The sequence below is a fragment of the Equus quagga genome, chromosome 12 (genome assembly GCF_021613505.1).
Source record: "Equus quagga isolate Etosha38 chromosome 12, UCLA_HA_Equagga_1.0, whole genome shotgun sequence".
Classification (NCBI taxonomy): Eukaryota; Metazoa; Chordata; class Mammalia; order Perissodactyla; family Equidae; genus Equus; species Equus quagga.
The window spans coordinates 31,119,605-31,145,509 of NC_060278.1; the positions used below are offsets into that span (position 1 = coordinate 31,119,605).

Here is a 25,905-nt window from a genome sequence, read left to right on the forward strand (position 1 = left end):
CCGAGGAGTGCAACAATCTTTCTTCCCAAGAGACGCCTTTAGGCACTATAGATACGTAGCAAAAGAACCTGAGTTCTTAGGAAACGTGAGAAAATATACTGGAAATTACCTTGAGGTCTGTAAGGGGAGGTACCCATATAAACCCACAGGTTACTTATTTTTTGATGCCTTCAGAGGGGATAAATGAAGGAGAAATCCCATTTCCACAAATTCTAAAACTTAAATAGAAGCTCTTTAAAGACAGCATTTAGTATCCACCCATGTCATCATATGTATGTAAATGTTGGTGTCACTGTGTTATTTTACATGTAATTTGTACACAAAGCAGTTAACCATTTCTATATTACAATATAACCCAGACTTACTGTACAGAATTTTTTAAGGAAAGAAAAAATAAATGTAATCCTCTTCTCATTCTTGCTAGTTCTCCAGTTAACTGTGGGGTATGCAGTATAGGGGGGCGGGTGTCGAGAGGAGGGAAAGGAGGGAGAACACGGAAGCAACACGTTAGGGACCCACATGTAGGCTGCATCAGTCACTTTGATGCCTGCGTCATGTGGACCTGGGGTAAGAACGGCCACGTGCTAGCAGCTCACAGGTCCTGTCTCATAAAGCCCCACAGCCTAGGAGGTAGACCACATTATTATTCCAATTTTAAGATGAAATAACTGTGTCACGGTGGTTTTAAGTAACTTTTCCAACGGTACACAGCTAGGAAATGATATAGCCAAGATGAAAACTCAGACCGGGGTCTGCAGACCACAGCCCTCAGGCCAAATCCCACGTACCACCTTCTCTGTATGGGCCGCAAACTAAGTATAGTTTTTAATATTTTTAGGTGGCTGGAAAAAGTGAAAGAATAATATTTCATGACACGTGAAAGTTACACGAAACTCAAATTTCCGTGTCCATCAGCGAAGTGTTACGGATCGCAGCCTGCTCACCCGCTGGCCGTCTCTGCTGCATGTGCTTTGGCGGCAGAGACGAGCTGACAGAGACCAGTGGCCACAGAGCCTCAGTTGCTCACTCTGGCCCTCCGTGAGAAGCTGGCTGACCCTTCCAGACATGGGCTCTTCACCACGTCGGGGTTGAAGGGGAGGTGAAATTAGTCTGGCCCTGGCGCTTTCCTGTGCTTCCCTGTGCTAACCCATGGGCCACACACCAGGGGGCCCTTGAGATGCTTTCTGGGTGCACTTCCCCTCCTCCTCCACAACTCCAAGTGGGGGACCCCGTGTGTCTCTTAAAGTCGGGGAACCCAGCCACCCCTCACGGCCCCCTCTTCTCTCCTAGTCAGCAGCAGCAAACACATCGTCAGGAAGTTCCGCGGGCACCTGCGCACCAAGATTGAGTCTGGGGAAGGGACCGTACCCGTCCGCGGCCCCAGCTCGGTACAGACGTGGGACGGCGTCCTACTGGGCGAGCAGCTCGTCACCATGTCCTGCACGGACAAGATCGCCAGGTAAGAGCCCCCTCGCTTTCTTCCACTGACCCACGTGGCGCAGTCTGGCAGGGCCCCGGGTGGGAGTAGGGAATGTGCCCTCAGGGGCGGGGGCCTCGTCCCTTCACATCCCTCACAGATCACACTTTCCGTTTCCTGTGCTTGAGGCCAAAGTGCCCTGAGCAAACTGTGCCTGGCCATTCGGAGCCGCCGCTGCAGCAGACAGAAGCTGCGGCCAGGTCTCCGTCCCAGTGGTCTGGGCGCTGCCGGGCTGGCCTCCAGGCCTGACCCGGAGGCAAAGGGAGCTCTCGCCTCTGCCCACCTTTGCTCAGCACCACCCCCAGTCAGCCGGCCCCCAGGCGCCTGACCCCGATCGCCCACCAGCCCCCACCCCACCCCACCCCACAGACACCCCATACCCCAGGCCGTCTTGCCCCTGCAGTGTGGGGTGCCCTCAGGCCTCTTCCTCCCGCTGAGGCCTGACAGATTTCAGGAGACGTGTCCCCCTGTGCCTCGGCTGAAAGTTGTGCCCCCGGCCCTGAGACACTTCTCCCTGTTCTCAAAAGCCCCACTGGAAGGTCGCCCACAGAGCCCCCGCTCCCCATGCCTCTGCCCATGCTCCAGGATGTGCTGTCCCCTCAAGCGCATTTCTGGGACTCTGGTTTGGAAGCAGTCACAGAGCACAGTGGCGGGGTGGGGGGAGTGCAGGGAGATTTAGATACCCCCTGACAGAGCCGTAAACAGGCCGCAAGCCGCCCCGCAGTGGGAATAAGGCACTCGCGGAAAGCCCTTGTTCAGGGTGAATCAGAACATCTTTGGAAGCGTGGGTAAATGTGCTAATCTGGAATCTATAAACTAAGTGAACAGGGTGCGTCCCGTGCAAGTGTGGTCTCAGGAAGCCCCCACCCATCCCCAATTCCAACTGCACAGCCGCCCGCCTGAGATGCTCGCGTGGGCGCATCTGCGGCTGAAGCTCCGAAGAGCTGAGAAGACGGTCGGGGTTATGAGAGGGGAGCGGGTGGAGCCGGAGCAGGTGAAACTCCATGCACCGGAGGAGCGGCCCCCGCGGGGCCCAGGCACCATGCACCGTCCTGGGCGTGGTTCCCAGCACACTGCCGCCCCGTGAGGCTGGACTGTGTGCCTGTCTGTCCCCCAACGCAGGCTGGCGCATCCTGCAGCTCCTCCAACGTTTGCTGACTGGCTGAAGGCCATCTTTACCTATCAAAACTCAATCCTTGGGGCCGGCTCCGTGGTCGAGTCGTTAAGTTCGTGCACTCCACTGCGGCGGCCCAGGGTTCGGATCCTGGGCACAGACATGGCACCACTCATCAGGCCACGTTGAGGCAGCGTCCCACATCCCACAACTAGAAGGACGTGCAACTAAGATATACAACTGTGTATAGGGTGGGGTTGGGGAGATAAAGCAGAAAAAAAAAAAGATTGGCAACAGTTGTTAGCCCAGGTGCCAATCTTTAAAAAAAAAAAAACTCAATCCTCGTCCATGGCGCCTCCTCCTGGAAAGCAGCGAGCAGAGCTGTCAGAGGCAGAGCCGCCCTCGGGGATTCAGGGCCCAGGGGTATCGCAGGATCGGGGAGAGGATCCCGGCCTGCCCCAGGCTGCTGCAGACTCCGGCCCTGCAGGACGGCCCCCCTTCTCCAACTCCTGGGGCCCTCCCGCCTCTGCAGTAAATCCTCAGCCCCTGAGAACAGACCCCAACTCCCCTGCGTTATTAGCAAACGGCTGCAGGAGCGGTGGGGCCCTCGCTCCCGGGCTGTGACGGCTCCCGGCCCAGCACAGCCACAGGACAGCTCAGTGACCGGAATCAGAGCCTGATCTCTGCCCGGAGGAGCTGGCAGCCCTTAGTTCGTCTCTCGGAAGAAAACGCGTTCCTCCTTTGTAATATTTTCATCCATTCATGAAGTGGGAAAAAAGCCCGCAGCTCTCACCTCGACCTGCATCCTTCTGGTGCCCTAAGTCCTCACTGGGTTTCTGGATCAACTCTCTGATCCCCCAGAAAATGAAGTGAATTAATGCTACCGAGTTGAAACTTCACTGTTTCTGGGACCTTAAACGTCAACAGACAGTAAGTTAAACTACGCGGCCGGCCCTTCGAGGTAACGCAGCCGCTCAAAAGTCAGGTGTTGCCCTTTTTAATAAAATCTACTCAAAAGACAAAAGTCCGCGACTTCACAGGGCTCCCCTGAAATTGGCCACAGGGACAGTATTTACACCATGGAAATTGGCAAAAGCTCCAAATAGTGCCCTTTATTTTTCACGCGTACCACTGAATGCCAGTGTCACAGGGGTCTTGAAGCAGGTGCGCACGGAGCTGGAATAACACATCTGAGGCTGGCTCTGCAGGTTGTTCTCACGTCGGGGGAGCGAACACACAGCGGTCAGGATCCCAGACAGCAGCGTGAAGGCAGGAGACAGAGGGGAGGGAGGCGGGACCGGCAGACGAGACTCATCCTCGGACCTGAGAAGACAGTTGTGACCTCAGGTGTCCCAGAGGATGCCGCCACCCACGACTCCCGCTTACACATCCTCCCCTGTGAGCAAACAGAAGACATGACTCGGAGCCTGCCTCGCCCTCTCCCCACCACACTCTCAAGGATGTCCATCCATCGTCCCACTTCTCCTCCCCTCCAGATCCCCCAGGGCCTCTCGCCTCCGCGGGGGCCTTCTCCATCACGTCTTCCTCTCCTTCCCGAATCCTCCACCCCGAAACTATGTCGTCACCATTTGAGCCCCTCTTCCTCATCTTAAAAAGTAAATCTCTAAACCCAGCATCCTCCTCGGGCTGCATGTATGCTCCCTTCTAACCCAACTTCCTGAGAGAATTGTCTGACTCACCCCCAGCCACCCCACAAGGCGTCTGGCTTCATCTGCGCCACTCGGGTGCAGTCGTCCTCACTAAGATCAACGGGAACCCACCGTCCTCCTCCCAGGCACTTGGGACATGTCGCTCCTTCAAATTCGCTGCTCTGGGACTGGCCCAGAGCAGAAGCTGAGGGGTCACTGCAGACCCTCCTTGCTTACCACCCACAGGCCATCGCTCCCACGTCCCATGCAGGCCGCCTCCTCACCCCTCAAGCCCACCGCCTGCTCTTCCTTTTCTTTGGAGCCTTGGTCCAGGCCCTCCTTCCTCCCTGGAATTCCTCTCTCCTGCCAACTCCTCATCCCGTGTCCACTCAGCACAATGGATGCCAAGGGAAGAAACTGGTGGACTGGCGGGCAGGGGAGGGGAGAACGGGAGGATGAAAGGCTGTGGTGACAGAGGCCGCGATGGCGTCCAACCCCTCACAGCCCGTCTGCAAAGCTTTGTTAGCGGAAGGACGTGCATAACTGGTGGAGACACGGCCAGGCGCTGGCGGGGCCAGCCACACACGGCGTCCTTGCTGCTGACGACTCCAGCCTCCAAGAACACGATTACTAGCGAGGGCACGGCCTTGAGACCTGTACCGAGAAGACCCCCGGTCGCTGTGGGGAGACACCAGGCAAGGCCAGAGCCGCGTCTGGCTTTTACAGTCGCCTGTCTGATGGAGGCTCGAAACTGCCCACATGCTCACGGGCACAGACAGCGTGGGCGCGGTCGGCAGCCAGGAAACACTGAAGAACAGACCCGCTCTCTTGTGAGGACGGCGGTGACCTCAGGTACGGGTGGTGAGCAGGACAGAAGCTGGAAGGATAAAGGCGGTGGTCTCCCCAGTGTCCATGTGGCGACTCTCAAAGATGGAAATGACGTCTTCCGCCCAGCCCTAATTTTTGCCCCTCTCAGTAGCCAAAGCTAAAAAGTTATTTGTGCTGCCCATAAATTCTAGGGCCGTGTCTGTAACCAGTTACAACTACCGATTTTCTTTCCGAGGGTCTTATCCCAAACGCTGCGTGGAGTCCACACCCACATATATTTAGTAACTTAGAAATTTCCTGATTAATAGATGCGGTTTTGTTTGAGCGGCCATGAAACAGAAATGCTAGGCTGACTTCACTCATCACCTGCTCATGTGACTTTTATGTACTAAAATGAAAACAGGTGAGTAACATGGTATCTTTAATTAAGGTAGAGAAAGTGTGTCCAATAAATGAATTTGTAATTCTCTTTGCAAATCCCCTTTGATATCAATGAAAAATGAACTGGGACCAGATACATCGAAAGATCCAGACAGCCAACACGGCTGCATCGTTTCCCACCCACAGATCAATGCACACGTATCACTTTTTAGATCAATAATGCCCAAATAATAATACAAATTAGACCACAACAGGCATTCTTCTGAGTACGAATTCCATGAATAACAATTGGCACCATTTTACAATGTCACTTGTAAGACAGGTTTACAGCAAAGCATGTTGTAGAAAACTTGAAGATTTTCCCCACGGTTTAAAATGAGCCGTAAAACAAGTGGCGACGCTTCCTAGAGTCCCACCGACAGGATAGTTCTTCACATTTCCTTACACGTTATCTGTGCTTCCAGCTGCTCTGTCCTTGGCCCTCTCTGCGTTGCCGCGGACTCTCTCTGAAGCCCACAGGGATGGTGGTTACGTCTGCTGGGGGGGGCGGGGCGGGTGTGAAGGAAAAGATGATGGGTTAACAATGAGCTCATCCCTGACGGTCCCAATCCTTATCAAGGGCAGATCCCCATGAGAAAGAAGGTCCATGCCTCTGAGATCAGGGTCACGAATCTTTTTCAGGAGACCGTTACATCTCTCTGGGGATCATTTAACGAACCCAGTTCTCTCCATCATAAACAGGGTCAGCCCACATGGGGAGACGGGAGATGCGTGTGACCTCCTTCTGTCCACGGGGAACTTCTTCCACTCGGGAGAATTCTGAGCTGTCACTAAGCCTGTCCCCCGAGCCCTCGCAGGGATCTGAGGTCCAGCGACAGGGGGACGCGCTCAGCTGGTGGGGCAGGCCCCCGTCCTGTGCATTCCCGCCGTCACCCACCTGTCTTTGTGCCCCAAGAACAGCACTGATTTCCCATTGGTGCTTGTTAGCCCAAAGGACCACTGTCACCTGATGAGAACCTTGTCTTCTGTGGTTGTTCGCCTGTTTTGCCCCTTATCCTCCTAAAAGATCACACGCTCCAAAAGAGAGCATGCACCCCATGTACCATGAACCCCCTGTGCCCCTCCCCAAGGGTCCGGGACACACTGCAAGGCCTTGGCAGATGCCCATAACCATCCTCAGATGCAAAGGGACAGTCAATGGATGGCCAGTGTGTGGGCTCACTGAGGCCACCCCAGAGCAGCGGACTGAAGTCCAGCCGTGTGCACTGACGGGAGATTCAGGAACATAGCAGCCTTTCCGCTGGTCCATGTGCAGGTTAGCGTCTCTTCCAAAGGCGGCACTGAGCCTATCAATCGCCTAGCCTGTCAGAACAGGCCGAGGGAAGACAGGGAGAGGGGACGCCTGGCTCCACAGAGGAGAAAGCCTGAAGGCTGGCCTGAGCCCGAGTTGGGGGACAGGCCGCCTGCACCTGACAGAGGGGCTGAGAGGTTGCCTTCTGTGAGAATTTCTGTGTCCCGGGGGCCCGGAGTGGTCACAGCTTCAGGGGGCAGAGCTCATGGGACAGAACACCAGAGAGGTGGCACCTGGCCACATGGGACAGTGAGGAGAAATCACACAGCAGAGCGGCTCGCCAGGTGCCCAACCCAGGACACGGCGAGCATGGACAGAGGCCGCATCTGCAGACACAAGCTTGGGGCAACGTTTTCAATTGCTCTAAAGAAGTCCAGTGCTCGGTGACCCTCCCAGGTGAAGGGGGCAGCTGCTGTTACGTTACTGTTGTCATCATTAAACTCATTTCAAAGGCCAGGGACTGAGGCTCTGGGCAACCTGGGTGCCGTGCCCAGGCTCGCTCCAGGAGTTAGCATGGTGAACGAAGCCTGCTTTGTGAAGGCTTCGTGCAGGACACAGGCGGGTCCCCAGGCTGCCTGAGTGACATCACACTCAGCTCCTGCCGGAAGCCGTACCTGGGACGTCACTGTACATGACGGTGCCAGGGGTTGGAGGCATCTGGTGGACCCCCACCCAAGGCCACAACACCCAACGCTGCAAGAATCAGACTCGGGCAGAACATCCCGCGCCCCGGTGAGAGCTCCGTGCTCCCCTCTGATGGGAAAAGACACCCCAGAGGCCTGAAGGGGGGCTACACCAGCTCAATTTTTCTTCCTTTAAAAATAATTTTGACATCAAAGTGAACAGAAAACCAAATCTGATTTCTTTGTTTGGAACAGAGTCATGGGAATTACCAGGAAAATTCTTGGCCTGTGAAAGTCTTTTGGAAGTGAAAGAACTTCTCGTTTCTAGATTTCCAGTCAGAAAAATATTTTAGTTAAAACCTTGGAGCAAAATACCACCTTGAAGATAAAAGCCAGTTCAGACGCTGCATGTGGGGAGAACCGGTCCCTCCTGGGCCAACTGGCTTTGCTCCGACGACAGAGTCCCTGTGGCTGCGGTCAGCCCTGAGTGCACCCAAAGCTGTGTTCTTTTAATGTGTCTGGGTCTGTGGGGAACACCTGAAAAGGTCTCAGAAGATCAGCTGGTCATACTCTCCTGCTGGGAAGAGCACAGAGCAAGTGCTGTCCCACACTTGAAAGTTCCCCCATTAAAAAATAAAACACAACAAAGAAAAATCAGAGAAAAGTGGAAAGTGGAAAAGAGACAACAGGCCATCCCCTGTCACTTTGGCTGTATTTGCCTTAATCTTTCTTCCTAAACTCACGTTTTTCCCGCAGTCGGGATTTTGCTGCAGTTCATAGCAGTGTGCTGACAATCGTTCCTCGTGTCTGCACTTGTGGCTCCTCTTGAAGCTGCGAGCACGTCAGCACAGGTGTGATGTCACGCCTCCCTGTGGCTGGGAGTCTGGGATGCTTCCCAGTGACTGCTGCTGTGAGCCATGTTTCCCAGAACATCTCTGTGCAGAAGCTTTCTTCCAAATCTCCAAGCACGAACTCAGGATCCGCTCCCTGAGTTAGGGAGCCCACCTGTGAGGTGGGGCAGGCAGGAGGCAATGGCACAGGGACGGGGCCAGGCTCCTGAGGGACCACAGCAGGTGTCGTGGGCTGAATGCTGGGCCCCAAAAAGCCACGTCCACGTCCTCACGCCCAGAACCTGTAAATATGACCCTGTGTAGCAGAAGAGAGAAAATGACCTGCATTCAGGATGGTGAGAGGAAGCGCTCCTCCAGATTACTCAGGTGGGCTCTAAACCCAACACGTGTGTCCTTATAAGAGGGGCAAGAGAGACTGGGGGACAGGCACAAGGACAAGACATGGGGGAGAAGGTCATGTGGAGACACAGGCAGAGGTCTGAGTGGTGCATCTACTGGCCGCGAGATGCCAAGGACGGCCAGCAGCCACCAGCAGATCAGAGAGACACCAGAACAGATTCTCCCTGGAGCCTCCTAAGGAGCAGCCCAGCCAAGACCTTGAGTCAGGACGTTTGGCCTCCAGGACTGCGAGAGCATGAACTTCCGTGGTTTGCGGTGGGTCGCTGCAGTGGTCCCAGGAAACCAGCAAAACCAAGTGAGACATCACTCACCCAGCCCAACTCATCTGGTCTTTGGAGAATCGTGGAACCAGAGAAAGTCACAGTAACACCTGCCTCTAAAATGCACTGTTGATGCCACACCAGTGAAGACCACGGGAAACTCAGAAAGCGGTTGTTTCACCAGGTCAATGAAAGCTGACCTTCAAGACCACAAGTTAAGGCTGGGTAGCTCATCAAAGGGGTAGTCCAGTGTTTGTTCAGCTCGAAAAGATAAGACACTACTCAGCCATAAGAAATGACGAAATCTGGCCATTTGTGACGACATGGATGGACCTTGAGGGTATTATGCTGAGTGAAATAAGTCAGAGGGAGAAAGTCAAATACCATATGATCTCACTCATAAGTAGAAGATAAAAATGACAAAAAAAAACACACATAGGATTGGAGATTGGACTGGTGGTTACCTTTGGGGAAGGGGAGAGGGGAAAACGGGTGATTAGGGTCACATGTGAGGGGATGCACTATAATTAGTGTTCGGGTGGTGAACATGATGTAATGTATACAGAATTCGAAATATGATGTACATCTGAAAAAAATAAAAATTTAAAAAAGAAAAAAGAAAAGATAAGACAGGTCAAGCCCGCGCCCCCGTGAGACCAGGAGACAGATGACAGCGAACATCGCGGTCACGCAGACCGGGTCTGTTTTCCCGGCTGTGAGGTGCCGACTGTACTCTCGCTAACAGGGAGCCTCCGTCTCCTGGAAGAACGGGGAAAACCAGAGAGGAGATTTTTGCTTCTGTCTCCAAGAACCAAAAGTTGAGTGCATATAAAAATCTAAATCTTCTGGAACTAATGTTCCTTTAGATATGGTTTCTAATTTTAAGCACCTGAGCTTGATTATTGATCGCGATGTGTCTTTAAATGAGCAGATTAAAACTTTCTCCATAAAATGAACTGTAAAAAGTGATGGCTGCTCTCCGGGGAACGAGGCACCGTCTCATTTCTAAACGTAGACTCCAGGCTGTGCAGAGCGAGCTTCTCCTCCCGACTGTGGAGACCTGCCGCTCCGCAGCCTCTTGGGTGAGTCCGTCCTCCCCGCCATCCAGCCCACGGCAGGCCTGACTGCCTTCCTCCCTGACTGTCGGCCGGTCATCTTGCTCAAGTGTGACCAGCTCTACTGAAATCAGGTGACAGTGTGGTTCATTTTTCCAATCTCAAAATACAGGTCCTTTTAAAACAACTGTTCTTCCTAAACGCCAACCCCAAATGTCCCCAGCCTGGTTTAGCAACCTTTACTCTTTCTCAAGCGAAGATTGTGTGGTAATCTTATCGTAGCTCTAAGTTAAATCTTAACAGAATCTCCAGTGATGGAAGCAGAGGGTGATGATTCAACAATATTTATCCAGAATAAAGAAATAATAATGATCAGTAACACTGTGTCTGCTGCCCCATTACTCCTGCAACAAGGACGTGAAGCAGGCCCAGACCGAGGCACAGCCCGCCGTCCACACTGGGACTCCGCAAGGGCTGAGGGGAGCCATTTCTGCAAAACTAACTAGTAACCTAGTTAGGTAAAGAAGAGGCAACGAGGACGTTGAAGGAAAACCAAAGAGTGGGCTACCTGGGGGTGTCAGACAAGGCCACAGACTCTAGGAGCAGCATGAATGTCAACTGGACGTGGTGGGAGCTGTGATGGGAGGTCACAGGGAAGGAGACCAGTCCTGAGGGCCCGAGAAGGTAGAGCTGGGAAAGCAAGCCTGTGAGGCATACACAAGGGTCAAAGCTTCCTTTACAGCTTCCATCTTCACAAAAGAATAAGAAGACATTCTCTAGGATGAGTGGTTTGTGTCTAGGAACCAAGAGGCCAAACGCATCATCTCTGAGGAGGGGTGTAGGGCTCAGAGCTCCGAGAGGAGCCAGAGAACAGGAGCCGCGCTCTGAGGCAGACCCCGTGGCTCTTGCACATTCAGCGATATGCCCCAGACACTGTAGCCAGTCACCCCAAGGTCAGAGGGCTTTATCCCGTGCAGGAGGCTGCATGGGATGAGGTGGAGTCGTTGGGAACTAAAAATGGAGAGACAGGATCCAGAATAATCTCATCGCTAGTGTGGGTCTTCCGAGAATGTGTACATTCCACCAGTTGGTTGGGGTGTACACTTAGCCAGAGATGTCACGTCAAGAGTGAGGGTATTTTTCAGGAGATTTTAGAGAAGACAAATGAGACAGTATGGGGGGCGAAGTGGGAATGATTTCTTTCACCTGAAAATAACCTGAAGCAGCACATTGCCCTGACCCCTGTCTGACCACCAGGAGGAGAAGCCATGTTTCACCCCAACCCTTGCAGCCAACACCAACATCCACCCAAACATCTCATTGTTCAGGTACTGTTCTTGCCATGACATATATAAACTTCCTGAGAAGCTACTGGTAGCCATAGATCACCTCAGAAAATGTAATGGGCTCCACATCAGTTGTCTATTGTGTACAACAGACCATCCCAAAACTTAGTGGCCTGAGACACATCATGCATTCTGCTGGCAAACCTTCAACGTGTGCAGAGCTTGATGAGGCGGTCTCATTTTAGCCACATGGTCTCCACTAGGGCAGCTCCCTGGGACTGGAGGACTCACTCTCAAGATGGCACACACACATGGCTGGCAAGTTGGCATTGACGGTCAGCTAGGGGTTCCCCTTCATGGACTCCCTGGGATCCTTCATAGCACAGTACCAGGCTCCAAGAGGAGGTGATGGTGGATGGTGATAGCATGGGTGAGGGCAGAGTGATGGCACACATGGTTTCCATGGCAATGGCAATGGTTGACCGGCTCATAGCCTAGGAAGGAGTGAGGAGAGGGGACTAGCAGGAGGGCAGTTAGGAGAGAGGAGCAGGTCAGACAGAAGGCAGCTCAGAGGTCAGGCAGGCCTGGTGGATGCACCTGGGAACAAGGGTGATGCAGGCAGCCATATCTATATTCTTTCCATGAATGGACCATAATTTATTTAACCAACTCCATACTAAGAGGCAATTATATTACTTCCAGCTTTTTGTTTTGTTTTGTTTGCTTTGCAATTGGAAACAATCCTCTTGTGACTCTGCTTGTTCAAAAATCATGGCATTTTATTGAGAGCTTATCCATGGGATGAATTCCTAGCAATGACATTATTGAAAGGGTTATCGATCTTCTCTTTTGCTTAGAAAGGCCCAAGGGAAGATATCAGTAGACTGGAAATGGGATGGGCTATTTATGCAGAAATGTCTCTTACTTGGCATTAATCCCAGTCTTGGTCAAAGAAGTGAGAGCGAGAAATTGTGAGATTGGGGTGAGGAAGGGCATGGAGGGGCAGGTGTCAACCCCAAACCAGTAGGAGATTAAATTCTCCCCTGTAGTCTTCGCCATGAGAGACGTCACATTACTGCTGATGGAGACTGTTGATTAATGGAGAAGTTATAAGACTATTACAACCTCACGACCAGCATGAAGACCAGCGGCTCTCAAACTTCAGCAGCATCAGAATTACTTGGAGGGCTTGTTGAAACTCCCTCTGCCGGTCCCACCACAGAGCTTGAGAGCCACCACCGTGGACTGTTGTTCAGAACAGGGGAATGTGGTCAAGGCTACCCAGCTGACTGGTGTCCGCACTTTGATTTCACTTGATTTTTTGACTCCACAATCTGTGCCGGCTGCTTTGCTGCAGAAGTTCTCAGCCCAGCTCACATTAGAATCCCCTGGGAGCACCAGAAAAGCTGATCTCCGGGCTGCACCCTGCACCAGGTCTATGGGAGTCTTTGGGAAGAGCCGGCACCGGGAGATTCCGAAAGGCCCCCCGGATGATCCCAGTGTGCACCAAAGTTGGAAACCACTGCTGTGTGGCAAAGCCTGAGTTGTCCCTGCTGAACTATGGACACTGGGTCTTATCACACCTCTTGCTCCTCAATTTGGAATTCACAGGTTTGAGCGTAGCCCTGGGGAGTTTTCCCAGTCGGATATGGTTGTAATTTCAGATAATGGGCAAATCTGCCCACAAATGAGAGTGAAGTAAGTACGTATTTTTTCCAGTTTTACTGAGATATAATTGACATCTAATACTGTGTAAGCTTAAGGTGTGCATTGTGATGACTTGATACACTTACATATTGTCATATTATGACCACCATAGAGTCAGCTAACACCTCCATCATGTCACCACATGATTGTGGTGTGGTGAGAACATTTGAGAACTAATCTCTTAGCAATTCTCAAGTATATGATACAGTATTATTAACTATAGTCACCATGCTGTAATTAAATCCCCAAACTTACTGTTCTTGTAACTGAAACTTGATACCCTTGTGACCAACATCTCCCTATTTCACCCACACCCCAGCCCCTGGCAACCACCATTCTACTCTCTCTTTCTATGAGTTCAACTTTTTTAGATTCCACATATAAGTGAGATCATGCTGTATTTGTCTTTCTCTGTCTGACTTATCTTACTGAGCATAATGCCGTCAAAGTCCACCCATGTTGTTGCAAATGGCAGGATTTCCTTCTTTCTCATGACTAAACAGTCCATTATGTATGTATACCACATCTTTATCCATTCATCCATTGACACACACTTAGGCTGTTTCCATGTCTCGGCTATTGAGAATAATGCTGCAGTGAACATGGGGGCACACATATCTCTTCGAGACGCTGATTTCATTTCCTTTGGATAAATACCCAGAAGTGGAATTGCTGGATCACATGATAGGGTTTTTTTTTATTTTTGAGGAACCTCCATACTGTTTTCCATAGTGGCTGCATCAATTCACATTCCCACCAACAGTGCATGAGAGTTCCTTTTTCTCCACATCCTTGCCGACGCTTGTTATTTCTTGTCTTTTTGATAATAGCCGTTCTGACAGGTGTGAGGTGGTATCTCATTGTGGTTTTGATTTGCATTTCCCTGATGATTAGTGATGTTGAGCACTTTTTCTTGTATCTGTTGGCCATCTGGATGTCTTCTTTGGAGAAATATCTATTCAGTTCCTCTGCCCATTTTTTAATTGGATTGTTTGTGTTTTTGCTACTGAGTTGTAGGAGTTCCTTATATATCTTGGACATTAACTCTTTCTCAGATATATATTTACAAATATTTTCTCCCATTTCGTGAGTTGCATTTTCATTTTGTTGATGGTTTCCTTTGCTGTTCAGAAGCTTTTTAGTTTGATGTAGTCCCACTTATTTATTTTTGCTCTTGTTGCCTGTGCTTTTGGTGTCAAATCCAAAAAATCATCACAAAGACTCAAGTTGAAGAGCTTTTTCCCTATGTTTTCTTCCAGGAGTTTCATGGTTTCGGGTCTTACATTCAAGTCTTTAATCCACATTTTGAGTTGATTTGTGTGTACGGTGTGAGACAGGGATGCAATGTCATTCTTCTGTATGTGCTTGTCCAGTTTTCCCAGCACCATTTGCTGAAGAGACTGTCCTTTCCTCATTGTATATTCTTGGCTCCTTTGTCATAAATTAATTGGACATATATGCGTGGGTTTATTTCTGGGCTCTCTATTCTGTTCCATTGGTCTGTGTGTCTATTTTTATGCCTTAAGTATGTATTTTTGTTGGTACTTGAAGACTGCCCCACAGACATCACTGTAATTTTAGAGAGTTATTACATCTCCCTTCTGGGCCACGTCAAGGTGATGAAAACACTAGGCAGGATCACCAACTATTCAAACATCAACGTCAGTGGCCACTCACTGCCTCGTGTCCCAGGCACAGGGGTAGTGACTGTCTGAGGAGGGTCCGTCCCTGTGACTGTTGCCACGGATTCTATGAGCCCAAGATTTGAACTGAGCAAGGAGATTGCATCTCTTGGTTAAAGAAAGGCAGCCTTTTTCTGAGATCTCTTCCTCACTTATCTTTGGTATTTCAGTGATTGACAAACAGGCAAAAATATATTTATTTAGGGATTACCTATATTGAAAACTAGACGTGGGCTTTTTTTTCCTCTGTCAACTTTGCAGTAATATCAGCTGTTTGAACAAAAGGAGAGGTATTTTTCCATTCAATCCTGAATGCTGAAAATTCTGCAGTTTATATTCAAGAAGACATTTGGTTTTATTGATCACGTTAGCTGAATAAGTTTAAACTCCTAGAGCCAGGCAAGGAAAAGGTTGATTTTCTCTTTATTGTGGAGGTTATTAGAAGGCACCTACATATAGAAGATATTTGTCTTTAGACAATTCCACAGAATCAGAACCACTCAAATATGTTCCAGAAGTTTTGTTCAAAGCCAATACGTGGACGACCTGAAGTGCAGTGATGCCCTCTTTGATTGTTCAAGACTTGGCTTATTTCAAGAAAGTGTTTTGTTACCAATGGGGGAAATGTCCACTCCCCCGCTTTTAATTGATAAGAGATGTTAAAACTTCTCTGACTATCTGAGAAATAATGAAACACCCACGGAGGTTGTCTGCACCCCAGAATCCATCACCAAAACAGTAATTTATCACCATAACTGTAAATCTAGACCCTTCATTGCAAGAAAATCTGCTCTCATCAATACATACCAATATAAGCTTATATCTGGGTCAAAAATAAAGTATACACTTAAGAAACAAATACCAGGAACTTTTATAGTGAAATAGATTTATTGTTAAACTTGTTCTTTTTTTTTCTTGGCACACCTTTCTAGCTTCTTCAAATCTAAAAAAGAGCTACCCAAAATACTAAGTGAAGGTGACTCTGGTGAATTTTTCCTCATTTTTCGGTCTGTCCTTGGCACTGCCCAGAAATTCTGGTCTCCAATTTAAGGGCAGGGGCCAAATCCCATAATCTCCCCTCGCAGACATCAGTGTTGTTCCTCCCAGGAAAAGCCCAGATACTAAAACTCCCCTCTCCTGGGTTTTCTTGAGATTCTGTAACTCATCAGTGAAAAGTGAGGAAAAGACAGTCTCCCGGGAACCCGGATGGCCTGTCGGACCGTGCTGTCGAATGAAAACTTCCTAGGCAGAAACCGTCGTCGCCAGACTATTAGGCCCCTGGAATCTGTTATGAGGACTCAAATTCCTTTCAGAAATGTCTGCTCCTTCAAGCCTTCTTGACGTTTATTCTTTGGTAAAATTTCATATATCCAAATGTATAAAATATATATACAGCCCTTCCATCGCTTTCTGAGAGAAATGACGTAACTTATAGAAATGACCACAATTTTTTTTAAGTGAAGTTATGCAAATCTGATAGACTAAAGTAAATGTTTCATAAAACCAATGACTGTTTAAATTGTAGGACTAAACTGTTTGTATATAAATATTACCTTTTATCTTCCATTTGAGTTTTATGTAGATGAGCCCATTACTTTAATGACCCGCGTTTATGGAGGGAGAGTGGGCGAGCCGCTCGCTCGATCTTCACCCGCCAGATGGCTGCCTTTTCTTGCATGAGATTAAAAGATGTTTCTCATTCACCACGATGCTTCTGAGGCAAATTAATATAGCCAGCTAAATTGCCTGTGTTTTTGGAATAAAATTTAAAGAGAACTTTTTAAAGCAATTGGTGTCACAGGTTCTCAGAGCAGATTGCTCTCCAGGTAGGCATGGTGGTTTTAAACATTCAGTAATTAATGGAAAGAATTCCATGTTAATTGACTGCTTCGGGAAAAGGAAATATAATGACTCCTTATTAATCATGAAAAGAAACTTACAGCGTGGAGGCACCACAGTAATTGCTCTGACAGTGGAGAAATGTTAATTAATGAAAAGAACAATGATGTAAGAAATTAGCTGCATAATGTTCACTGCTCGTGGAGAGTGAATTTTAAGCATGTTAGAGTGGAAACCACAAAATGTTGCCTTAAATATCCGATACATGTAACCTTGTGCCACTCAAATTTAGGGGGAAAAATTCTGAAAATGCTCCTGTCACCTTTTCTTGCAGAAGCAAAAACAGTTACCCAGAACTATATTTATTTCAAAGAAAACGGTCTTGTCCTTCCTCTCTGATCTGAGCTTCCAAAATCGAAATCATCCCAAGAGCAAAACAAGGTCATTTATTAATGTCATTTAATTTCAACACGGTGGGTCACTCCGACTGCGGAGGACAAAGGGAGGGGAAGAGGGTATTTCTCCACAAACTGAAATAAATTCAATTTCTGATATTTCCCAGCTAATATAAAGAAAAATTCAGATTTACTTTGGGGACAGAGTGTCTCTTTTTTTTTTTTTTAACTAATTCTAAGTTCCTGAGAGAATATGCAGCTTCCACTCCATCTAACAACTCATCTTCCAGAAAAGGAAGCCACATTTATTAAAATGCAGAGCCCGTCGAACAGCAGCTCGGGAGCATAGAATCCTTAGCAGCCACAAGGCCAAGGCCGTGATGGCCCCACGGGGTCGGGAGCTCCCACGCGAGCCCTCCCGGTCTGTCTGGACGATGGGGCCAGTGACACTCGGGAACCGGGGTGGAGGGAGAAGCCCCAGCACCAGCCCAGGCGGAGCCCACGCGGAGGCACCGGCGCTGCCCCCTCCGCCCTCCCTCCCGGTGAGCCGTCGCGCTGACCCTCCTCTCTCGCTCCAGGTGGAACGTGCTGGGGCTGCAGGGCGCCCTCCTCTGCCACTTCATCGAACCCGTGTACCTGCACAGTCTCATCGTGGGCAGCCTGCACCACACCGGCCACCTCTCCCGGGTGATGAGCCTCAGGACCGAGGACATCGGCCAGCTGCCAGCCTCGTACCGGCACAACCGGCCACTCCTCAGTGGTAAGAAAACTCGGTCCTCAAAGACACACAGACCCCTCCCTCCAGCGGCCCTGGAGGTGCCGACTGGGGACAGAGTTTACCCATTCTGGCCAATGGCTATTTAAGACTTAGGGAGTAAAATTACAGCCATCCAAAGGACTGAAAAAGAGAAAAACGGTGACACGCATCTCTGCATTTAGAAAGGGCACCGTTTCAGGGTGACTGTGTAATGGGTCAGTGCCTCCCCCCAGCATGGTGTCACTCACCGAAGGTCCTTGCACCCCGTAGGAATAAAGGCCAGCAATCACTCGCCCAACAGGACGACTTAGCGCCCGTCACACATTGGGGGTCTTTGTGAGGGCTGCCAGCTGGGGGATAAGCAGTGAGAAGGGTGGACGGAGGGCCCAGGGCTGCCAAGGGGCCCTGTGCTCTCTGCGGGCCTGGGTTCCAGCACGTTCTGGAAGCACATGTCAGTGACTCAGTGAGCTCTGGGCCGGGGTGCAACTCCCCACTGCTCTGAGCTTCCTGCCACTGTGTCCCTAAGCAAGCATCCAATCTCTTGAACCTCAGAGTCACCCCGTCCCCTGAAGCGCGGCCACCCTCCCCACCCCCCGGCACACGCTGGCTGTCAGGATCAGGGTCAAGCGGCCATGAGTGCTTTGGGGGTGGAGTTCTACATACAGATGCACATGGGAAGGAGCCAGTCCTCAGTCTCAGGGTTTTGGAAAGGTCATGCCCACCTACTGTCACCACTGGCCTTTCAAGTTGAGGACCCTGGAAGGTTCCTGGGAACTGACTGGAAGTGAAGGGAGGGAGCAGGCGGATTTTCATTACATCCCGTAAGCTTTGTCCAGGGCCTGTGGGAAAACACCACGGCCTCAGCCGTCTCCCCTGCTGGAGAGGGAGCACTCTCGGAAGCCTTGCTTGTGGCCGCCCTGCAAAGCTAGGCAGGCGGCTGAGGAGGCAGGGAGCCAGCTCTGCTGAGGGCGAACATCCCAGCTTCAGTGAAGTTCTTGGTTGTCTAAGTTGAATTTAAGAGAATTTTCATCTATTTTGATGACTGTCAAGTGACATCTTTTTCCATGCTCCTCACTCCGGTGGTTGTCCCCACTCTTCCAAGTCAATCTGCTAATGAGGAACTTACTTAAGCTCCCTCAGCATCAGCACAAGGAAATGAAAGATGCAACTCACCAAGCCACTGCCATAGGCTGGTTCACAAACTCCTCTGAGAACCCACACATTACTTCCTGGGCATCCCTTCTCCCTCCAATGCTCCATCCTCTGGGCTCCGGCATGTTACTTCCTGGGCATCTCTTCTCCCTCCGATGCTGCATCCTCTGGGGGCTGGCACATTACTCCCTGGGCATCACTTCTCCCTCCGATGCTCCATCCTCTGGGCTCTGGCACGTTACTCCCTGGGCATCACTTCTCCCTCCGATGCTCCATCCTCTGGGCACTGGCACATTACTCCCTGGGCATCCCTTCTCCTACCAATGCTCTTTTCAAATTACTCATCCGACTGAGAACATGTAAACAGAGAAAAACAGGAATTTTGAATTATAGGTGTGAAAGCAGTGAATTAAAAAGCACACCCAATTCAATAAATTCAGAGCCACTGCAGTCATGGAGTGGTGTAACATAATGGCAATGGGCCTGAGCCTCCACATGAATGCCCCAGCCAAGTCAGATCTACACTCAGGACGAGGGAAGTCTCACTAAAGGTGTCAGTCTGTACCTAGATGCTTATTTAAAATACGGAGTTTATTATTGTAGAGAGGCAAACAACCCTAAAGCCTGGCGTCTCGCCTGCATGAAGTAACTGCATGGCTCTTCATGGACAGTTAAAAGCCAATCCTGCAAATCTTGAAAGTACATCATAAGGATTTTCTGCAACATTAAAGAGAGAGATCTTAATAAGGACAATAGTAAAAAGCACTCAAACAAGTGCATGAAGTTTGCTTGAAGATCCCCTCGAGGTCAGTTTGCAGAATTGCCTGGGAAGATGAACCCACGTGTTAGCAGAATCCTGCCGTGAGATACGGCTAAATCAGTGCTGAGTTAGGAAGCGCAGCCGAGCCGGACCAGGCGCCGTTACTAACACAGTCATGGGACGCATGTTAATGTTCTCCAAAGATACACTTGAAACGTTCTGCACAGGCCAGCCTACAAGCCAGGGAAGCTTGAGGACTAGAAGTCCTCATCACAGCTGCCGTGCATCCAGAATCCTTCAGGAGAGTCGCATCCTCGACTGAGAAGAGCTCCCCTAAAGGAAGCTGCCTTTGGTCTTTCTCAGCGTATTCAATACGGTGAAAAAATGGTGAGAACGAAAATAAATATCTATGCTCTGAATACTCATCTTTTCAGAAAAACAAGAAGATAATTAGAAAGTGACTTTGAAAGCTTGCTCTCCCAGGCTGACCACATGGTTTGTCTGAGCTTTCAACCTCAAGGCTCTGTTTTTATTTTTCTTCATCAGGAAAAAGAATCACAACAAGGGATAAATACTTTGCTCATGTTAATGGCGTGTTTTACAGATACATGTTCAATGTTGAACATTCCTGGTCCACGCTGAAGAGAAAACTTATGGTTAGTTTTACAGCCCAAGGCCGTTTTACAACAATGGCATGTTGCTGGCAATCAACATGAAATCTGAGAGATGGACGAAGGAATTGAAAGTTGGAACTGTGAGTTGTTTATGACTCTTGGTTCATGTTTGTGTGATGAAAATTACAAGATCAGGGTAAAGAGAGAAGAGATGAGCTGTCTTTCTCCACAGTGCGTATTTTCCTGAAACAGCAGAAATGACTAGCTGGTGCATCAGAAGACTTTTCAGATTTCCATGTTTCATAAGCAACTGCATTTACCAAAAAGAAGTTGGATACCTGTGGAAATGTCCGTCAACAGTAGCCTGTGAGTTGTACCTAATACTTGTGACATCCCAGACACCTCTCTTGAGGGAACAATGGTGGGTATAATGGGCAAGAACATCTGTTGCCATCTATATCCATTTTTGTGTGAGTTTGAATTTCCAAAATACCGTCAGACTAAGCTGTAGAATCTGATATGGAGTGTTAAGTCTCTTTAATTCAGGAGAAATTTCTGAAATTGGTGCTCATTAATAGTATCTTGAAAAATAAGCCAGTGGGGCAGTAGCAAAGATTTTCTTTGATGCAGATGGTAAGTAATCTTCAATATTATTTTTATATTAAAATAAACACAGGTAAATTAGAGAGTCACCTATAAACTGTTCATAAATGTCTAGGATAAAACACATGAGCTTCAAAAAAATATCTGAGCAGGCTCCTTTATCCTGCAGTCATTAGAGGTAGGAATTTATCCTCCAGTGCCCTTGAAGGAATTTTTGGTAGAAAACAAAATTATTATATGTCTTGCTAGAATAATCCAAAAGTAATCTTAATATCTTTGCATGGAGATCAAAAAAGTTAGATTCAACTAAGAACTATTTAATACTACATTTTCACAGATTAGCCCCGATCTCCCTAGGCAAATTAGATGGTACATGGCTTACAAGAAATTTAAAGTTATGGAAAAACCTTGTTAGGGGCTGGCCTGGTGGCATAGTGGTTAAGTTCTCATGCTCCGCTTCAGCAGCCTGTGGTTTGCTGGTTTGGATCCTGGGTGCCGACCTGCACACTGCTTATCAAGCCATGCTGAGGCAGCGTCCCACATATAAAATAGAAGATAGGCACAGATGTTAGCTCAGGGCCAATCTTCCAAAAAAAAAAAACACTTGTTTTAGTTTTCTTGGAAGTTGTTTTAAATATATTTGTATATTAGTCAAGTTTCATTTCATTTCCACCATCATTTTAAGGAATTGTTTCACAAAAGAACTGAACACCAAACTTAATTACATTGCTCCTGAGAATTTTACCATTTAAGGATAATACTCCCATTGCCAACACATTTAATTTATCCAAACACTAAGAAGTCAGTCAACATAATCCAGGCACCCATTTAATCATTCAACAAATATGGGCTGATTGCTCATGACGTGCCAGGGGCAGAGCAGCGAAGGAAATGGTCAAAAATCATCCCCAGGGGGGCTGGCCCCGTGGCTGAGTGGTTAAGTTCACGCGCTCCGCTGCAGGCGGCCCAGTGTTTCATTGGTTCGAATTCTGGGCGCGGACATGGCACTGCTCATTAAACCACGCTGAGGCAGCATCCCACATGCCACAACTAGAAGGACCCACAACAAAGAATATACAACTATGTACTGGGGGGCTTTGGGGAGAAAAAGGAAAAAAAATAAAATCTTTAAAAAAAAAAATCATCCCCAGGACAGTGACATTCCAGCGGGGAAGACAGACTGACAGACAGACAAACTAGAAATGCTGTGTAGAAAAATAAAGCCAGGAGGTTAGAAACTGACGCTCCCCCTGAATCAGAGGGTCGGACAGTCTAATACATACCTAATAGGAGTTCCAGAGGAAAAGAGAAAAAAATCTTCACAGCAGTCAGAAAGTAAAAGACAGATCAACTTCAAAGGAGCAAAATCAGACTGACAGCTGGTTTTTGGAAGACAAAAAGCAAGGAAACGGCATCCTTACAATGCCGATGGAAAATTAATCTCAACCTAAAGTCCCAGATGCAGTAAAAGGATCCTTTAAATGAGGGCGAGACAACATTCCAGACAGACAGACAGACGGAGCAGATTCAACCCCAGCAGACTCGCAGTAAAGGAGACACTCAGTGTGTTCTTTGGGCATAAGAAAACAACCCCAAATGGGTACCGCAGAATAAAGAGCAATGAAAATCATCCACATTTTATCCAGTATGAAACTTGGCTTATTACTACATTTTGAACACTACAGAATGAAAAAATATAGAATTTGAAGCAAAACCGGCTATCTTCTGCCAAAGTCCCTTTGTCCCACACCTTTCGAAATAATGACAATCCATCCAGGAACCAAGAACCATGTCATTGTCAGGTTATAAAATGAAATAGCCAAGCGTTTTCCACCATGGAGGAAACTTCATATCTTTCGGAGCGTCCTGTGAACACGTGCATTTAAACTATGAGGAATACAAACCACGGCCACTCATGATCACAGGTAATGTGACCACGATCCTATTGACTCTGGGAAGGAAGTCCTGGGAAATCAGTGAAGATTGGCATCATTAGAAGAGCAGACGCCATCCTCCCACACCAGTGATGCCACCCTCCCCAGAACCTTCCCACAGACCAGCAGCTGGGGGCTGTCACGCTGCCATCACACACGTCCTTGACACTGCTCTCAATCGCTTCAGCCACCACCTCACCAACCTGGTCCCATGACGGAAGGCGAGGGGAAAACCTGCATGGCCCAGGGATCTCTTATACTGCGTGCTCACCTTCAGCTTGGCAGGAACCCCGAGAACCTGTCAGGAGCATCCCACAGCAGAAAGAGCTTGTTGTCATTCTCCGTTCTCCCGACACACTGTCTGCAGACTCTACCACATTCTGCCCATTTCCCCTGAAATATGCTCTATTAGGAAAAGACCGCAGCTATAAAATTACTGTCAATTACAGTGATGTTCATGCTAATGAAAACGAATAAAATGACAGTAATACAGCCTTAGTAGTTAGTTACTCCAGATCCTAAGTCCACGTTAATGTATCGCTAGCTTACTTTCATTAGCAGCGTGTGTGTGTAGAGGGAGGGGTGGGGAGTGTGTGCGTGTGTGCACATGAGATCCCACAGGGGAACTGACAGTACGTACACTCAAGCGGCCCCTTCTATTCCTGCAACTTCATGATTTCATGGATGCCTGGAAGCACGCTGCTTCATCCACTTCACAAAATTAAACACAGTGCTCCCTGTAGCACAGACCTGCCTCACTCCATGTGGAAATTCTATCCCTGAATGTCTTGTGTAAGTTTAATCTGGGGAAAGTGAATTACAGCTTAAATACAGTAGGCCAGCAGCCATCTAAAGACATGCTGTAATGTCTCGCTTATATACCACTTTAAGAAAAGGTGAGTGAGGACCCTCTCAAAGTAAAGCATCTTTTAATAGCTACACGAGCCATAATGAAACCCATTGTCACGGGTGAACTGTGGATTCACCCTCATTGCTCTTAATAATGGCAGTCACGGCAGCGGAGGTCGTGGAGGCAGTAACTGCGGTGGTGGTGGTGGTAACAGAGCAGTTAGTAGGTCAATTAGCTTCTCGGAGGCCACGTTGCTGGTGAGTCACAGCAGTGGTACAAACGTGGTCTACTGCCAGCGTCCACCCGATGACACAATCGCATGCACTTAAACGAGCACCCGCCAGTCTTCACGGATCAGTCACCCTGGCAGTGAGTGTCTGTGTCAAAGGCTGATGGAGGCCAGTTTATCCTCATGCTCGTCTGCTCTGAAATAAAACACTTCTCTAGAGATGGGCGTCAAAGACGCTAACCCATGTGCTGCGTGGGAAGCATTCGCATCAACAGAGGCCAGCACCTCTCTGTCTGTATCAGGTAGCACAGATTTATATCAGCGTTGTCTCCATCAGCGATCACGCTGACAGAGAAACTGTCTGGGAAGGTGGGGTTCTTGTGTAGAACACTGGGAAATGATTACTAAGAAATTACTGAAGGAGAACCTGGCACCACGTCTGCTCTTCAACATTACATGGCTTTCAGGGGCACTTATTTTCTCTCCCCGTTCCTTGGACTTTCTCAACGAGTCTTCAAACGGAGGTCCTACCCTGCCGAAGCGACCACCACTCTCCCCAGCCAGCCCCTTGTGCCCCTCATGTGAGCCGTGCTGGGCCTCCCTCCGCAGTCATGGCTCAGGGAATAAGGAATCGGACGTGGCTGAGAGCAGCTGCAACCCACACCTGCAAATCCAGTCCTCCTGCCAGAGGGTCGGATTACTCCTTCCCCAGAAAGTCTTCTCACTGGTTCGTGGGCTGGGTCCACAATTCAAGATCAGCACTGGCGATGGGCTAATGGCCACCCCAAATACCAAAGCCTGATCCCCGAATCTGTGGACCACCTTGTTTGGGAAAAGAGCATCTGCAGGTTTGATTAAGTTAGGGATTTTAAAATGAGATTACACTGGATTATTTCAGTGGGCCCCAATGCCAGTACAAGTGTCCTTAAGAGAGAGAGGCTGAGGGAGACGGAGAGAGACAGAGACAGGGAGGGAGGGAGAGAGGAGAAGCCACAGGAAGACAGAGGCAGAGACGGGAGTGATTTTGGCCACAGTCCCAGGACCGCCTGGAGCCCCCAGAAACTGGAGGAGGCAAGGAAGTGTCCTCTCTCAGCGCCTTGGGAGGGAGAGCGACCCTGGGACACCTCGATTTCGGACAGCTGGCCTCCAGACTGTGAAGAATAAATTCCTATTGCTTTCTTTAACTGAGCAACTTTGAGGCAATTTATTACAGCAGCCCCAGGAAGTTAACACAGGGCTACAATGTTACAGCATAAAATCTCATTGAAATATGCAACATTGTTTTTATGCTGCCGAGTTACAGTCAAGGCAAAAGTGCCCCGTGTTCCCACTGGGCTGGTTTTGTTTTGATTTGTTTTCATTTTTGGTCATCAAGGAGCAGGTCTGCAGAATCTTTGGCTGAGGTGGCCTGCAGAGTGAAGAACACGAGGACCCCCACCATACGTACACACGAACAGACCCCATGACCTTGAAGAAAGGTTGTTTGTGCACGGTGCTGAGTTTTCCGAGTGTTTATTTCCCAGAAGGACCTTCTCTTCTTGGAGCACACAGGACACAAGCTCATGCTTTCAGTGTTCAGACCACGAAAGCTCTGCCTTAAATCCTAAGTAGGACTGGGCCCCATGCCAACCGCAGGTTTTGATCGTTTCCATCTTCCTCTGGATGGAGAGTTCTGAATAGTCTCCAGGGGTATTTAATCCTGTGGACGGAGGTAAAAGGAGGTAATACTCTATTTTCAGAGCGGATTGGATCAGGAGAGTGTGCTAATGTACTATCTTGAGGATCACAATGAAAATGGGTCTTAGGAGACTACGCCTGTGGCTGTGGACTTGAGACTTGATTTTTATCTTCAATCATTTGATATCAACTTCAGGAAGCACGATCCCAGGAACATGTGCCTCTTTGACTTTCAAGACCTCCACCAACGGGAGGAAAAATAAAACGCGGAGCAGAATCTCATTTCTGGGCCTGAGCACAGGCGTCTTCATGTGCTCGGCCGCCCTCTAAGACAACCAGCCACGAGGCCGCTGGCGCTGAGTGGCCCAGGCCTGGACCTCTCATTCCCAACACGTTCAGAAGCTGCCGTCCACAGCCTGGAGGAAATGCGGA

At 49.0% G+C, this 25,905-nt stretch overlaps 1 protein-coding gene across 1 annotated transcript in view; it reads left to right on the top strand.

Annotated features, from left to right (window-relative positions):
• The window catches only part of ADARB2 (adenosine deaminase RNA specific B2 (inactive)), a 235,975-nt gene that overhangs the window by 204,983 nt on the left and 5,087 nt on the right, over nt 1–25,905 (top strand). The window contains exons 8-9 of the mRNA XM_046677998.1: nt 1,291–1,459; nt 17,476–17,657. Of these exons, the coding sequence (XP_046533954.1) occupies nt 1,291–1,459; nt 17,476–17,657 (351 nt within the window). The remainder of the gene's footprint in view (nt 1–1,290; nt 1,460–17,475; nt 17,658–25,905) is intronic.